Source organism: Salmo salar, chromosome ssa20 (genome assembly GCF_905237065.1).
Source record: "Salmo salar chromosome ssa20, Ssal_v3.1, whole genome shotgun sequence".
In the NCBI taxonomy this organism is placed as follows: Eukaryota; Metazoa; Chordata; class Actinopteri; order Salmoniformes; family Salmonidae; genus Salmo; species Salmo salar.
The window spans coordinates 30,562,546-30,577,797 of record NC_059461.1 but is presented as its reverse complement, the minus strand read 5'-3'; the positions used below and the strand labels follow the sequence as shown (position 1 = coordinate 30,577,797).

Sequence of the window (15,252 nt, the reverse complement as noted above, 5' to 3'; positions counted from 1 at the left end):
ATATCCTAGCTTCTGAGTTTGATTAGTAGGCCGTTGAAAATGGGCACGATTCTTTTTCAAAATGCGCTGTGGCGCCCCCTATCCTAGGGTAACGTCAAGAGTTAACTTCCCTAGGCAAGCGTCCCACCTAGTCAACAGCCAGTGGAATCGCTTGGCGCGAAATACAAATACCTGGAAAATGCTATAACTTCAATTTCTCAAACGTATGACTATTTTACACCATTTAAAAGAAAAGACTCTCGTAAATCTTACCACATTGTCCGATTTCAAAAAGCCTTTACAGCGAAAGCAAAACATTAGATTATGTCAGGAGAGTACCCTGCCAAAAATAATCACACAGCCATTTTCAAAGCAAGCTTATGTCACAAAAACCAAAACCACAGCTAAATGCAGCACTAACCTTTGATCTTCATCAGATGACACTCCTAGGACATTGTTATACAATACATGCATGTTTTGTTCAATCAAGTTCATATTTGTATCAAAAAACAGCTTTTTACATTAGCATGTGATGTTCAGAACTAGCATACCCACCGCAAACTTCCGGTGAATTTACTAAATTACTCATGATTAACGTTCACAAAATACATAATTATTTTAAGAATTATAGATACAGAACTCCTTTATGCAATCGCGGTGTCAGATTTTAAAATGGCTTTTCGGCGAAAGCACATTTTGCAATATTCTGAGTACATAGCCCGGCCATCACGGCTAACTAATTTGACATCCACCAAGTTTGGCCCTCACCAAACTCAGATTTACTATAAGAAAAATTGGATTACCTTTGCTGTTCTTCGTCAGAATGCACTCCCAGGACTTCTACTTCAACAACAAATGTTGTTTTGGTTCCAAATAATACATAGTTATATCCAAATAGCTCCGTTTTGTTCGTGTCACTATCCGAAGGGTGACGCGCGAGCGCATTTCGTGACAAATGTCAAAATATTCCATTACCGTACTTCGAAGCATGTCAAACGCTGTTTAAAATCAATTTTTATGCTATTTTTCTCGTAAAATAGCGATAATATTCCAACCGGGCGACGTTGTATTCATTCAAAGGCTGAAAGGGAAAAAAATGGAGAATTCTCATGAACGCGCATCTCCAGTGTCACTGTTCCCAGCCTGACCACTTACAAAATCTCCTGCTGTTCTTTGCCCAGAGACAGGAGACGCGTCATTCCACTTTCTGGCGCCTTCTGAGAGCCAATGGAAGCCTTAAATGTCACGTTACAGCAGAGATGCTGTATTTTCGATAGAGATGCAACAGAAGGATAAAAAATTGTCAGACAGGGCACTTCCTGTGTGGAATCTTCTCAGGTTTTGGCCTGCCATATGAGTTCTCTTATACTCAGACACCATTCAAACAGTTTTAGGAACTTTAGTGTTTTCTATCCAAATCTACACATTTTATGCATATTCTCATTTCTGGGCAAGAGTAGTAACCAGTTTAAATCGGGTACGTTTTTTTATCCGGCCGTGCAAATACTGCCCCCTAGCCCCAACAGGTTAACTTCCTGACTGATGTCTTGAGGTTGCTAAAAATATATCCACATAATTTTCCTCCCTCATGATGCCATCTATTTTGTGAAATGCACCAGTCCCTCCTGCAGCAAAGCACCCCCACAACATGATGCTGCCACCCCCGTGCTTCACGGTTGGGATGGTGTTCTTCAGCTTGCAAGCATCCCCCTTTTTCCTCCAAACATAACGATGTCATTATGGCCAAACAGTTCTATTTTTGTTTCATCAGACCTAAGGACATTTCTCCAAAAAGTACGCTCTTTGTCCCCATGTGCGGTTGCGAACCGTAGTTTGGCTTTTTTTATGGCGGTTTTGGAGCAGTGGCTTCTTCCTTGCTGAGCAGCCTTTCAGGTTATATCGATTATAGGACTCGTTTTACTGTGGATATAGATACTTTTGTACCTGTTTCCTCAAGCATCTTCAAGGTCCTTTGCTGTTGTTCTGGGATTGATTTGCACTTTTCAAAACCGAAGTATGTTCATCTCTAGGAGACAGAACGCGTCTCCTTCCTGAGCGGTATGACGGCTGTGTGGTCCCATGGTGTTTATACTTGCATACTATTGTTTGTACAGATGACCGTGGTACCTTTTCTGAGGTCTTGGTTGATTTCTTTAGATTTTTCCATGATGTTAAGCAAAGAGGCACTGAGTTTGAAGGTAGGCCTTGAAATACATCCATAGGTACACCTCCAATTGACACAAATGATGTCAATTAGCTTATCAGAAGCGTGTAAAGCCATGACATTTTCTGGAATTTTCCAAGCTGTTTAAAGGCACATTCAACTTAGTGTATGTAAACTTCTGACCAACTGGAATTGTGATACAGGGAAATAATCTGTCTGTAAACAATTGTTGGAAAAATGACTTGTGTCATGCACAAAGTAGATGTCCTAACTGACTTGCCAAAACTATAGTTTGTTAACATTAAATTTGTGGACTGGTTGAAAAACAAATTGCACAACCTTCAATGTTCTGTCTTAATTATGTAAAATTCTGGCAAATTAATTACGGTCTTTGTTAGGAAGAAATGGTCTTCACACAGTTCGCAATGAGCCAGTCGGCCCAAACTGCTGCATGTACCCTGACTCTGCTTGCACTGAAGGCAAGAGTTGTGACTCAATTTCCCTAGTTAATATTGCTTGCTAACATGAATTTCTTTTAACTAAATATGCAGGTTTAAAAAAATATACTTGTGTATTGATTTTAAGAAAGCCATTGATATTTATGGTTAGGTACATTTGTACAACGACAGTGCTTTTTTCGAGAATGCACTTTTGTTAAATCATCACCCGTTTGGAGAAGTAGACTGTGATTTGATGATAAATTAACAGGCACCGCATTGATTATTTGCAACGCAGGATACGCTAGTTAAACTAGTAATATCATCAACCATCTGTAGTTAACTAGTGATTGTGTTAAGATTGATTGTTTTGTTTAATACTAGCTAGCAACTTACCTTGGCTCCTTGCTGCACTCGCGTAACAGCTGGTCAGCCTGCCACGCAGTCTCCTCGTGGATTGAAATGTAATCGGCGTTCAAAAATGCCGATTTACCGATTTGTTATGAAAACTTGAAATCGACCATGCTGATTATTCGGTTGACCTCTAGTCCCTACTGACCAAATATTGTCCTGAAATCAATACATTCGACAACAAAAAAACACAAGGCAAACTTTTATCAAAACAAAATCTCATTTATTTAAATGTAATGAATAATAACCATGCTAATAGGACACAGTATAATCACACTTTCTGAACAGCAATGGAGAAAATAATTTACAAGTTGTAGGCCGATATGTGCATATCTATCAAAGTTAGCAGTATACTGTAATGGCCTATAAGACAAGATTGAAAGATATAATACAGAGAAGTGATGATTATAAGGTCATCAAAGGCATTTTCTGTAGAGTTTAAAATGTATTATGTACTAATTTTCGCTTTGAAAACTTACACTACTGGTCAAAAGTTTTAGAACACTTACTCATTCAAGGGTTTCTTTATTTTTACTATTTTCTACATTGTAGAATAGTGAAGACAAACTGAAAGGACACATATGGAATCATGTAGTAACCAAAAGTGGTAAACAAATCAAAATGTATTTGAGATTCTTCAAAGTAGCCACCCTTTGCCTTGATAACAGCTTTGTACACACTTGGCATTCTCTCAACCAGCTTCATGAGGTAGTCACCTGGAATTAATTTCAATTAACAGGTGTGCGTTGTTAAAATTAATTTGTGGAATTTCTTTCCTTAATGCGTTTGAGCCAATCAGTTGTGTTGTGACAAGTAAGGGGTGGTATACAGAAGATAGCCCTATTTGGTAAAAGACCAAGTCCATATTATGGCAAGAACAGAACATAAGCAAAGAGAAACGACAGTCCATCATTACTTTAAGACGGGGGTCGGCAACCCGCGGCTCTAGAGCCGCATGCGGCTCTTTAGCGCCGCCCTAGTGGCTCCCTGGAGCTTTTTCAAAAATATGAAAATGGAAAAAGATGGTGTGAATATATTTTTTGTTTTAATATAATTTATTATCCAATGCTGTAAAAATGTGTATAATAAATATTTAATTTCAACATTTCTGTCAACGAAGATTTACGTCATAGCCTGCAACACACGTTTCTTTCAGCTCGGCGTAGTGCCAGACAGGTGGCTGTTGCAAACAAACAGGCGGGTGTGTCATGGGCCATGGATCCCAAAGGGAAAAAGAGAAAGATAGCTGAGGAGAACAGAGGATTCCACAGTTCTTGGACCGATATCATTTGCTTTCATTGCCAATGCGGAAGGATTGCCTGCATGTTTGCTTTGTAATGAGAAGTTGTCAAATAACAAAAAGAGTAACGTGGAAAGACATTTCCATTCTTCCTGACAGTTATAGGAACATGAAGAAATATGCATTTGGAGTATTATCCATCTTTGGATCAACATACCTGTGCGAGCAGATATTCTCAAACATGAACTACATAAAATCCAAATACCGCACCCGCCTCACAGATGAGAGCTTGCAGTCCTGTGTGAAGATTAAAGTTACATCTTACATGCCCGATGTTGAGAAGCTGTCCAGTGATGTCCGAAAACAGAAGTCACATTAAACGGGTAAGAACACAATCCTGTCATAGGCACATATTTAGTAACAAAGTGGCTGTTTTTATAAAGTGATTTCTGATTTTTGTCAGTATATATTTGGAATGACACAGGGATATTATTGTTTTGTTGCTCAGGTCTGAGGATGGCTGCATTGTATTGTGCGTGTCAAAAGAGAAGAGGGTGCTGCTGAATTTTACCCTTGCACATTTGCAGAAAACTAAAGAGAAGAGGATAATGCACAGAAATCGAACTTAAACTGTATTATTTTAATTTTATATACTTTACCTTTTCAAAAGGCTGCTGTTTTATTGCAGTCTGTCTGTTGCCCAGATAAGGGGGAAAAGAGAAGAGGATTGTATGGTATTATTGAGGATTGAAAAGCATTTTATTTCCATGGGGAGGTCTGAAATTACAGGAGGCCTATTATGCACGTTGCACATTTTGTTGTTTTTTCGAATCCTAAAATAAAAATGACATCAAATCTGATTTCTGTATTGTATTTCTATAATTTCATCAATGCAACGAAACATAATACATTAATATTATAATGGAAGTTAAACTTAAAGCACCATCGTACAGCAGAGTAGTCACGTGGTGCGTCATTCTCTCCAGGATGCGCTGCAGGTAAAAAACGTTTAACCTCTATGGGCTAGGCGGGACGAATTCGTCACACCTACGTAACAGCCACTTGAAGCCTGTGGCGCGATTTTCAAAACCTTAAAAATCCTATTACTTCAATTTCTCAAACATATGACTATTTTACAGCTATTTAAAGACAAGACTCTCGTTAATCTAACCACACTGTCCGATTTCAGAAAGGCTTTACAACGAAAGCAAAACATTAGATTATGTCAGCAGAGTACCAAGCCAGAAATAATCAGACACCCATTTTTCAAGCCAGCATATAATGTCACCAAAACCCAGAAGACAGCTAAATGCAGCACTCACCTTTGATGATCTTCATCAGATGACAACCCTAGGACATTATGTTATACAATACATGCATGTTTTGTTCAATCAAGTTCATATTTATATCAAAAAACAGCTTTTTACATTAGCATGTGACGTTCAGAACTAGCATACCCCCCGCAAACTTCCGGGGAATTCGCTAACATTTTACTAAATTACTCACGATAAACGTTCACAAAAAGCATAACAATTATTTTAAGAATTATAGATACAGACCTCCTCTATGCACTCGATATGTCCGATTTTAAAATAGCTTTTTGGTGAAAGCACATTTTGCAATATTCTAAGTACATAGCCCAGGCATCACGGGCTAGCTATTTAGACACCCGGCAAGTTTAGCACTCACCATAATCATATTTACTATTATAAAAGTTTGATTACCTTTTGTTGTCTTCGTCAGAATGCACTCCCAGGACTGCTACTTCAATAACAAATGTTGGTTTGGTCCAAAATAATCCATCGTTATATCCGAATAGCGGCGTTTTGTTCGTGCGTTCCAGATTCGTGACAAAAAAAATCTAAATATTCCATTACCGTACTTCGAAGCATGTCAACCGCTGTTTAAAATCAATTTTTACGCCATTTTTCTCGTAGAAAAGCGATAATATTCCGACAGGGAATCTCCTTTTCGGCAAACAGAGGAAAAAATCACAAAGGCGGGGGCGGTCGGGTCACGCGCCTAAGCCCAGTGTCCCTTGATCGGCCACTTGAGAAAGGCGATAATGTGTTTCAGCCTGGGGCTGGGATGATGACATTCTGTTTTTTCCCGGGCTCTGAGCGCCTATGGACGACGTAGGAAGTGTCACGTTAGAGCAGAGATCCTTAGTAAAAGATAGAGATGGAAAAGAAGTTCAAGAAATGGTCACAGGCCACTTCCTGTAAAGGAATCTCTCAGGTTTTGACCTGCCATTTGAGTTCTGTTATACTCACAGACACCATTCAAACAGTTTTAGAAACTTTAGGGTGTTTTCTATCCATATGTAATAAGTATATGCATATTCTAGTTACTGGGTAGGAGTGGTAACCAGATTAAATCGGGTATGTTTTTTTTATCCAGCCGTGTCAATACTGCCCCCTAGCCCTAACAGGTTAATCATGAATGCTCATTATGTATTTGTAGCCTACTTATCATTTTGATAGTAGGCTAATATAGACACTTACAGCATGTGTTGCCTTCATTATAAGGCTTGTAATTTTTTGCGGCTCCAGACAGATTTGTTTTTTGGTCCAATATGGCTCTTTCAACATTTTTGGGTTGCCGACCCCTGCTTTAAGACATGAAGGTCAGTCAATCCGGAAAATTTCAAGAACATTGAAAGTTTCTTCAAGTGCAGACACAAAAACCATCAAGCACTATGATGAAACTGGCTCTCATGAGGACCGCCACAGGAAAGGGAGACCCAGAGTTGCATCTGCTGCAGAGGATACGTTATTTAGTTGTCAGCCTCAGATTGCAGCCCAAATAAATGCTTCACAGAGTTCAAGTAACAGACACATCTCCACATCAACTGTTCAGAGAAGACTGCGTGAATCAGGCCTTCATGGTCGAATTGCTGCAAAGAAACCACTACTAAAGGAAACCAATAAGAAGAAGAGACTTGCTTGGGCCAGGAAACATGAGCAATGGACATTAGACTGGTGGAAATATTTTCCTTTGGTCTGGACTCCAAATTGGACATTTTTGGTTCCAACCGCCATGTCTTCGTGAGACGCGGTGTGGGTGAACGGATGATCTCCGCATGTATTTCCCACCGTAAAGCATGGAGGTGTTATGGTGCGGGGTGAGTTGGACCGCAAAGTGAAGGAAAAGCTGCCAACAAGTGCTCAGCATATGTGGGAGCTCCTTCAAGACTGTTGGAAAAGCATTCCAGGTGAAGCTGGTTGAGAGAATGCTTTGACAGCTTTGCACACTCTTGGCAAAGGGTGCATACTTTTAAGAATCTCAAATATAAAAAAGATTAATTTAACACTGTTTACTACGTGATTCCATGTGTTTCATAGTTTTGACGTCTTAACTATTCTACAATGTTTTAAATTGTAAAAATAAAGAAACCCTTGAATGAGTAGGTGTTCTAAAACTTTTGACTGTGTGTTCTATATACAGTTGAAGTCGGAAGTTTACATACACTTAGGTTGGAGTCATTAAAACTCGTTTTTCAATCACACCACAAATTTCTTGTTAACAAACTATAGTTTTGGCAAATCGGTTAGGACATCTTTGTGCATGACACAAGTCATTTTTCCAACAATTGTTTACAGACAGATTCACTGTATCCCAATTACAGTGGGTCAGAAGTTTACATGCACTAAGTTGACTGCCTTTTAAACAGCTTGGAAAATTCCAGAAAATGATGTCATGGCTTTAGAAGCTTCTGATAGGCTAATTGAAATCATTTGAGTCAATTGGAGGTGTACCTGTGGATGTATTTCAAGGCCTACCTTCAAACTCTGTGCCTCTTTGCTTGACATCATGGGAAAATCAAAAGAAATCAGCCAAGACTTCAGGAAAAAAAATTGTAGACCTCCACAAGTCTGGTTCATCCTTGGGAGCAATTTCCAAACGCCTGAAGGTACCACGTTCATCAGTACAAACAATAGTACGCAAGTATAAACACCATGGGACCATGCAGCCGTCATACCGCTCAGGAAGGAGACGCGTTCTGTCTCCTAGAGATGAACGTACTTTGGTGCGAAAAGTCCAAATCAATTCCAGAACAACAGCAAAGGACCTTGAGAAGATGCTGGTGGAAACGGGTACAGAAGTATCTATATCCACAGTAAAACGAGTCCTACATTGCAACTGCACATGGGGACAAAGATCGTACTTTTTGGAGAAATGTCCTCTTGTCTGATGAGGAAAAAGTGGAGGCTTGCAAGAACACCATGTCAACCGTGAGGCATGGTGGTGGCAGCATCAAGTTGTGGGGGTGCTTTGCTGCAGGAGGGACTGGTGCACTTCACAAAATAGATGGCATCATGAGGGGGGAAAATTGTGGCTATATTGAAGCCACATCTCAAGACATCAGTCAGGAAGTTAAAGCTTGCTCACAAATGGGTCTTCCAAATGGACAATGACCCCAAGCATACTTCCAAAGTTGTGGAAGTATGGTTTAAGGACAAACAAAGTCAAGGTATTGGAGTGGCCATCACAAAGCCCTGACCTCAATCCTATGGAAAATTTGGTGGGCAGAACTGAAAAAGCGTGTGCGAGCAAGGAGGCCTATAAACCTAACTCTGTCAAGAGGAATGGGCCAAAATTCACCCAACTTATTGTGGGAAGCTTGTGAAAGGCTACCAGAAACATTTGACCCAAGTTAAACAATTTAAAGGCAATACTAATTGAGTGTATGTAAACTTCTGATGCACTGGGAATGTGATGAAAGAAATAAAAGCTGAAATAAATCATTCTCTCTACTATTATTCTGACATTTCACATTCTTAAAATAAAGTGGTGATCCTACGAAGGGAACTTTCACTAGGATTAAATGTCAGGAAACTGAGTTTAACTTCGATGGGCTAGGTGGGACGCTAGCTGGACACAGCCAGTGAAATATCAGGGCGGCAAATTCAAAAACAACAATGTCATAATTCAACTTTCTCAAACATATGACTATTTTACAGTATTTTAAAGATGCACTTCTCCTTGATGTAACCACATTGTCCAATTTCAAAAAGGCTTTACAGCGAAAGCAAAACAGATTGTTAGGAGAGTACATAGACAAAAATAATCACACAGCCATTTTCCAAGCAAGGACATGTGTCAATAAAACCCAAAACACAGCGACATGAAGCACTAACCTTTGACGATCTTCATCAGTTGACACTCCTAGGACATTATGTTACACAATACATGTATGTTTTGTTTGAAGTTCATATTTATATCCAAAAACAGCATTTTACATTGGCGCGTGATGTTCAGAAAATGTATTCCCACCAAAACGTCCGGTGAATGTGCACATCAATTTACAAAAATACTCATCATAAACGTTGACAAAATACATAATTATTTTAAGAATTATAGATAGACTACTCCTTTATGCAACCGCTGTGTCAGATTGTAAAATAGCTTTACGGAGAAAGCCAATTTTTCAATATTCTGAGTACATAGCTCAGCCATCACGGCGAGCTATTCAGACACCCGCCAACTTCGGGGTCACCTAAACTCAGAATTAGTATTAGAAATATTGTATTAGCCTTTGCTGTTCTTTGTCAGAATGCACTCCCAGGACTACTACTTCCACAAGAAATGTTTTTGTTCCAAATAATCCATATTTATGTCCAAATACCTCCGTTTTGTTCGTGCGTTCAGGTCACTATCCAAAAGCATGATGCGCGGGCGTAATTCGAGACACAAAGTCAAAATGTTCCATTACCGTTCTTAGAAGCATGTCAAACGCTGTTTAAAATCAATCTTTATGGTATTTTTAACGTAGAATTGCGATAATATTCCAACCGGACAATAGCATATTCATTCACGAAGAAAAATAAGGAAAGGCGTGACTGCGCATATCCAATCCCTTTGTCCTCAGGCAGGCCACTCAGTAACTGAGCTCCTATAATCTGCCCAGTGACAGGAGAAGGCTGAAACAACTTCTGAAGGCTGTTGACAGCCAATGGAAGCCTTAGGAAGTGCAACGTAACCCCACGGATACTGTAGTTTCGAAAGGGACTAGAAAGAATCTACAATTCTCATATCCTCCACTTCCTGGTTGACTTTTTCCTCAGGTTTTTGCCTGCCATATGAGTTCTGTTATACTCACTCAGACACCATTCAAACAGTTTTAGAAACTTCAGTGTTTTCTAAATCTACTTAATAATATGCATATTCTAGTTTGAGCCAGAGTAGTAACCAGTTTAATTTGGGTACGTTTTTCATCCGGCCGTTAAAATACTGCCCCCTACACCTCAACAGGTTAAACACCGTTTCCCATGCTTTTTCAATGACCCATAAACAATTAATGAACATGCACCTGTGGAACGGTCGTTAAGACCGTAACAGCTTACAGACGGTAGGCTATTAAGGTCACAGTTATGAAAATTTAGGACACTAAAGAGGCCTTTCTACTGACTCTGAAAAACACAAAGATGCATGCCAGCAAAGCCACAACCCTAAACAATACATTAATTGCACTATAACGGTGACCAACGGTGCCCACAAACTGTTAGGGCCTACATGTAGCTGTCCCACTTACCACTGCTACGCTTGGCTTTCAACGGAGCCTTGTCTGGCAGAAAAACAGTTCATTCTGCCTTTAAAAAAAAAAACAGCTGATATGGCAGACTTGCTTAAGCAAATGTGGTTTCTAATGACATTTGAGATATACAAACTCTGGCATAAGAGGCAATCCGTAATTTCGATTAAGATATTAATGAGCGTGCGACAGACGTAGTCAATTTCTTTGATTAGCACTTGAAATGTACAGCAACAATTCAGAACATGGGCCGTTCTTACAGTGTACTCCCTTTACAAGTCAGAACCGTAGGATAAATAAAGGGGCATATAAACAGACAATGAAAGCTCTTACACTATTCAATGGTTATATTTCTCTAAAACAGTTTATAGGCTAAATGTGCACCACCAAGTTAGAACAGGAGGTGAAACTAGACCAAATAATTATTAGGGTGAGGCATGTTGAACACTGTTTGGGTCTTTGCGTGTCAAAAAGATACGTCATAACATTATTTTAAGCGTTTAAATAAGCTTTTAATTTGACATGTCATTTAACACCATTCTATTATAGAATTGTGTGTGTGTGTGCTGAATTTTCACATAAGCCAAACGCCACCACTATCAGTAGCGCTGTCAAAGTTGTTCAAAAAAAGCTAGCAAACAAGCACACACCGGCCACGAACGATGTGTTTACATTGCCGCGTTGGTGAAAATGGATTACATTTTTAGGGTGATGCACATGGGTCACTAACAGCTTACGACACAATACACATTACTTTCTTAGCTACAGTATACATATCTCCCTTGCATATTGCATTTTATGCAGCAGCATATAAGACATTTTGACTCACCTTGTGAAGGTGGCGCGGTGGTCCTTTTGTGGGCTAATTTTGTCATCAGTCTGGCATTCTCTGGATTTAAGGTGGGAACTAAAAAAAACAAAACACAGCCACTCCATTTCAGACCCCTTGACTTTTTCCACATTTTGTTAGGTTCCAGCCTTACTCTAAAATTGATATATATTTTTTCATCAATCTATGCACAACACCCCATAATGACAATGCAAAAACAGGCTTAGAATTTTTTTGCCATGTAGAAATATAAAAAACCCCGGAAATATTACATTTACATAAGTATTCAGACCCTTTACTCAGTACTTTGTTGAGGCACCTTTGGCAGCAATTAGTCTTGAGGTTTCTTTGGTATCATGCTACAAGCTTGGCACACCTGTATTTGGGGAGTTTCTCCCATTCTTCACTGCAGATCCTCAAGCTCTGTCAGGTTGGATGGGGAGCGTCGCTGCACAGCTATTTTCAGGTCTTTCCAGAGATGTTTGATCGGGTTCAAGTCTGGGCTCTGGCTGGGCTGCTCAAGGATATTCAGAGACTTTTCCTTAAGCCACTCATGGCTGTGTGCTTAGGGTCGTTGTCCTGTTGGAAGGTGAACCTTCTCCCCAGTCTGAGGTCCTGAGTGCTCTGGAGCAGGTTTTTATCAAGGATCTCTCTGTACTTTGCTCCGTTCATCTTTCCCTCGGTCCTGACAAGTCTACCAGTCCCTGCCGCTAAAAAACATCCCCACAGCATGATGCTGCCACCACCATGCTTCACCGTAGGTATGGTGCCAGGTTTCCTCCAGACATGACACTTGGCATTCAGGCCAAATCTGTACCTTGACACAATCCTGCCCGGGAGCTCTATGGACAATTCCTTTGACCTCATGGCTTGGATTTTGCTCTGACATGCACGGTCAAATGTGGGACCTTTTATAAAGACAGGTGTGTGCCTTTCCAAATCATGTCCAGTCAATTGAATTTACCACAGGTGGACTTGAAGTTGTAACAACATCTCAAGGATGATCAATGGAAATCGGATGCGCCTGAGCTCAATTTTGAGTCTCAGCAATGGGTCTGAATACTTATTTACATAAGGTATTTCAGTTTTTATTTGTAATACATTTGCAAAAAGGTCTAAACCCGTCTTCACTCTCTGTCATTATGGGGTATTGTGTGTAGAATATGGGGTATTGTTGAGTTAGACTTATTCTACACACAATGTGGAAAAAGTCAAGGGGCACTAATTCAAATCCAATATCTAAATGATTCATAGTATGACCTTAAAACAATTCCATATGTCAGCTATAACACTCTAAAGTATGTCACAGAGGTCTAGTGCAAGAAAAAACTACATTTTTCAGTTAATATTGCCAATTGAGATCCTTCACTTCGGACAAGGGCATTTCCAAGCATAGAGGCGACATGGAAATTAATAATATTGAAAGTATTGTGAAAATCCCAAAACAAATATTTTCCTTATTAAATTCCCCTAAATGTTAAGCTCAGATAATGCAACAAAAATGTAAACTATAAAAGTAGTTTCCCTGCCTGACAAGGTTTGTCCCGAATTTCAAGAATCTCTGAGCTAATTTCCTGCTATTCTACACATTTTGCCATGAGGCTGAGAGAAAATGTTGCAATTGTAAAGCTAATTTCCTGTAATAAAACACTTAATCATGGCTTATGACGTGTTCATATACTATCTGTGGGGCCCGACCTCTGCTGGGTTTGGGGCCCCCCTAAAGCTCGTAGGCTCCCCAACTTTGTGTGCGAGGTGGGCTACTTCCAGTGGAAATGGTTAATGACGCGTAAGTAGTTAGACCTGCCCACGATATGGTTTATGATTGAATGTAACATGCGATCCATATAGGAAGAATCTTGTACCGGTAATATGGGTCAGCTTTATTGACCTGGTTGGGCGAGAAGCAAACAGTTTTTGCTGTAGTAATGGTGTAACCATGACGCTATCGACTCTGCACTTGCTTTTTTTTTTCTCTAGTGCATTTGGAAACAATGGTACAGCTACGCTTTATTACAACAAGTATTATCTGGGAGACTTTCTTTCCTAGCCGCACAGTGCTCCCAAAATAAAATTCCTGGTCTCACAGCTAAGTATTTTGTTGCATATGCGATCAAATACGTCGCACTTTAGAGCCCTGCAGCCATGTATTCTTTTCAATGGGAATATGCCATATTAGGTCTTCCAGTTATAGACCTATCTTAGATCTACAGTAGGCTAGGTGTCTTATTTTCCAATTAGGCCTAGATCATATAATCTCACCTTTTAAAAAAAAATAAAAATAATTATGAATGTGTATTCAACCAGCAGAAGTAAATATTTTAGTTTAAAATTCAGTATTTGTCATAAATGTTGCAAGAGGAAGTATACATTAGTTTGTTTACTAAAACCAGATATACCTTGTCTAACAGAGCCTACAGGGCTTTTTATCCATTTAGAATGCATATTCTTTCAATAAAACGGACAAACCCGTGTGACCAACCGGGGGATTATGTACTGTATGCTATGATATCTGCATGCCATCAGTTTGAGAATGATTTGTTATGTCTTATAGATTATCTATGGCACGTGGTGGTACTGAATGCGATAGCCCTGTGGTGCATGGGGAGAGGGAATGCCATACCATGCAGAAACTCAAGTAAGTGTGTTCCGTGTATTAAAATACAGTGAGTTGGGATTGGGAACAACTCCAGGGCTTTGGACAAGTGGAACATATGGTTTTTACTTGTCCATTAGCTGAAATTACTTCTGTACTAGAATAAAAAAGAGTGATGTGATTTGACAATTATTTAACCTCTCTCGGGTATGTGGGACGAAATCGTCCCACCTAGTCAACAGCCAGTGGAATCGAGTGGCGCGAAATTCAAAAACCTTAAATGCTGTAACTTCAATTTCTCAAACATATGACTATTTTACACCACTTTAAAGACAAGACTCTCGTTAATCTAACCACATTGTCCGATTTCAAAAAGGCTTTACAACGAAAGCAAAACAGATTGTCAGGAGAGTACCCAGCCAGAAATAATCACACCCATTTTTCAAGCTAGCATATAATGTCACAAAAACCAAAACCACAGCTAAATGCAGCACTAACCTTTGATCTTCATCAGATGACACTCCTAGGACATTATGTTATACAATACATGCATGTTTTGTTCAATCAAGTTCATATTTATATAACAAAAACAGCTTTTTACATTAGCATGTGACGTTCAGAACTAGCAAACATACCGAAAACTTCCGGTGAATTTACTAAATTACTCACGATAAACTTTCACAAAAAACATAATTATTTTAAGAAATATAGATACAGAACTCCTTTATGCAATCGCGGTGTCAGATTTTAAAATAGCTTTTCGGTGAAAGCACATTTTGCAATATTCTGAGTAGATAGCCCGGCCATCACAAGCTAGCTAATTTGACACCCACCAACTTTGGCGTTTACTAAACTCAGAATTACTATAATAAAAATTTGATTACCTTTGCTGTTCGTCGTCAGAATGCACTCCCAGGACTTCTACTTTAACCACAAATGTTGTTTTGGTTCAAAATAATCCATAGTTATGTTCAAATATCCTCTGTTTTGTCCGTGCGTTCAGGTCCCTATCCCGAACGGTGACGCGCGGACGCATGTTGTGACAAATTCAAAATGTTCCA

General features: G+C 39.4%; 1 protein-coding gene across 8 annotated transcripts in view; it reads left to right on the top strand.

Annotated features, from left to right (window-relative positions):
• Nucleotides 1–15,252, top strand: part of LOC106580408 (uncharacterized) — a 32,309-nt gene that overhangs the window by 6,169 nt on the left and 10,888 nt on the right. For all 8 annotated transcript variants that reach the window (XR_006760901.1, XR_006760903.1, XR_006760902.1 and 5 more), the window contains exon 2: nucleotides 14,150–14,233. Coding sequence is in view for 4 of the 8 variants with exons in the window: in XM_045703200.1 (XP_045559156.1) it covers nucleotides 14,157–14,233 (77 nt within the window). In the remaining 4 variants the exon portion in view is untranslated. The remainder of the gene's footprint in view (nucleotides 1–14,149; nucleotides 14,234–15,252) is intronic.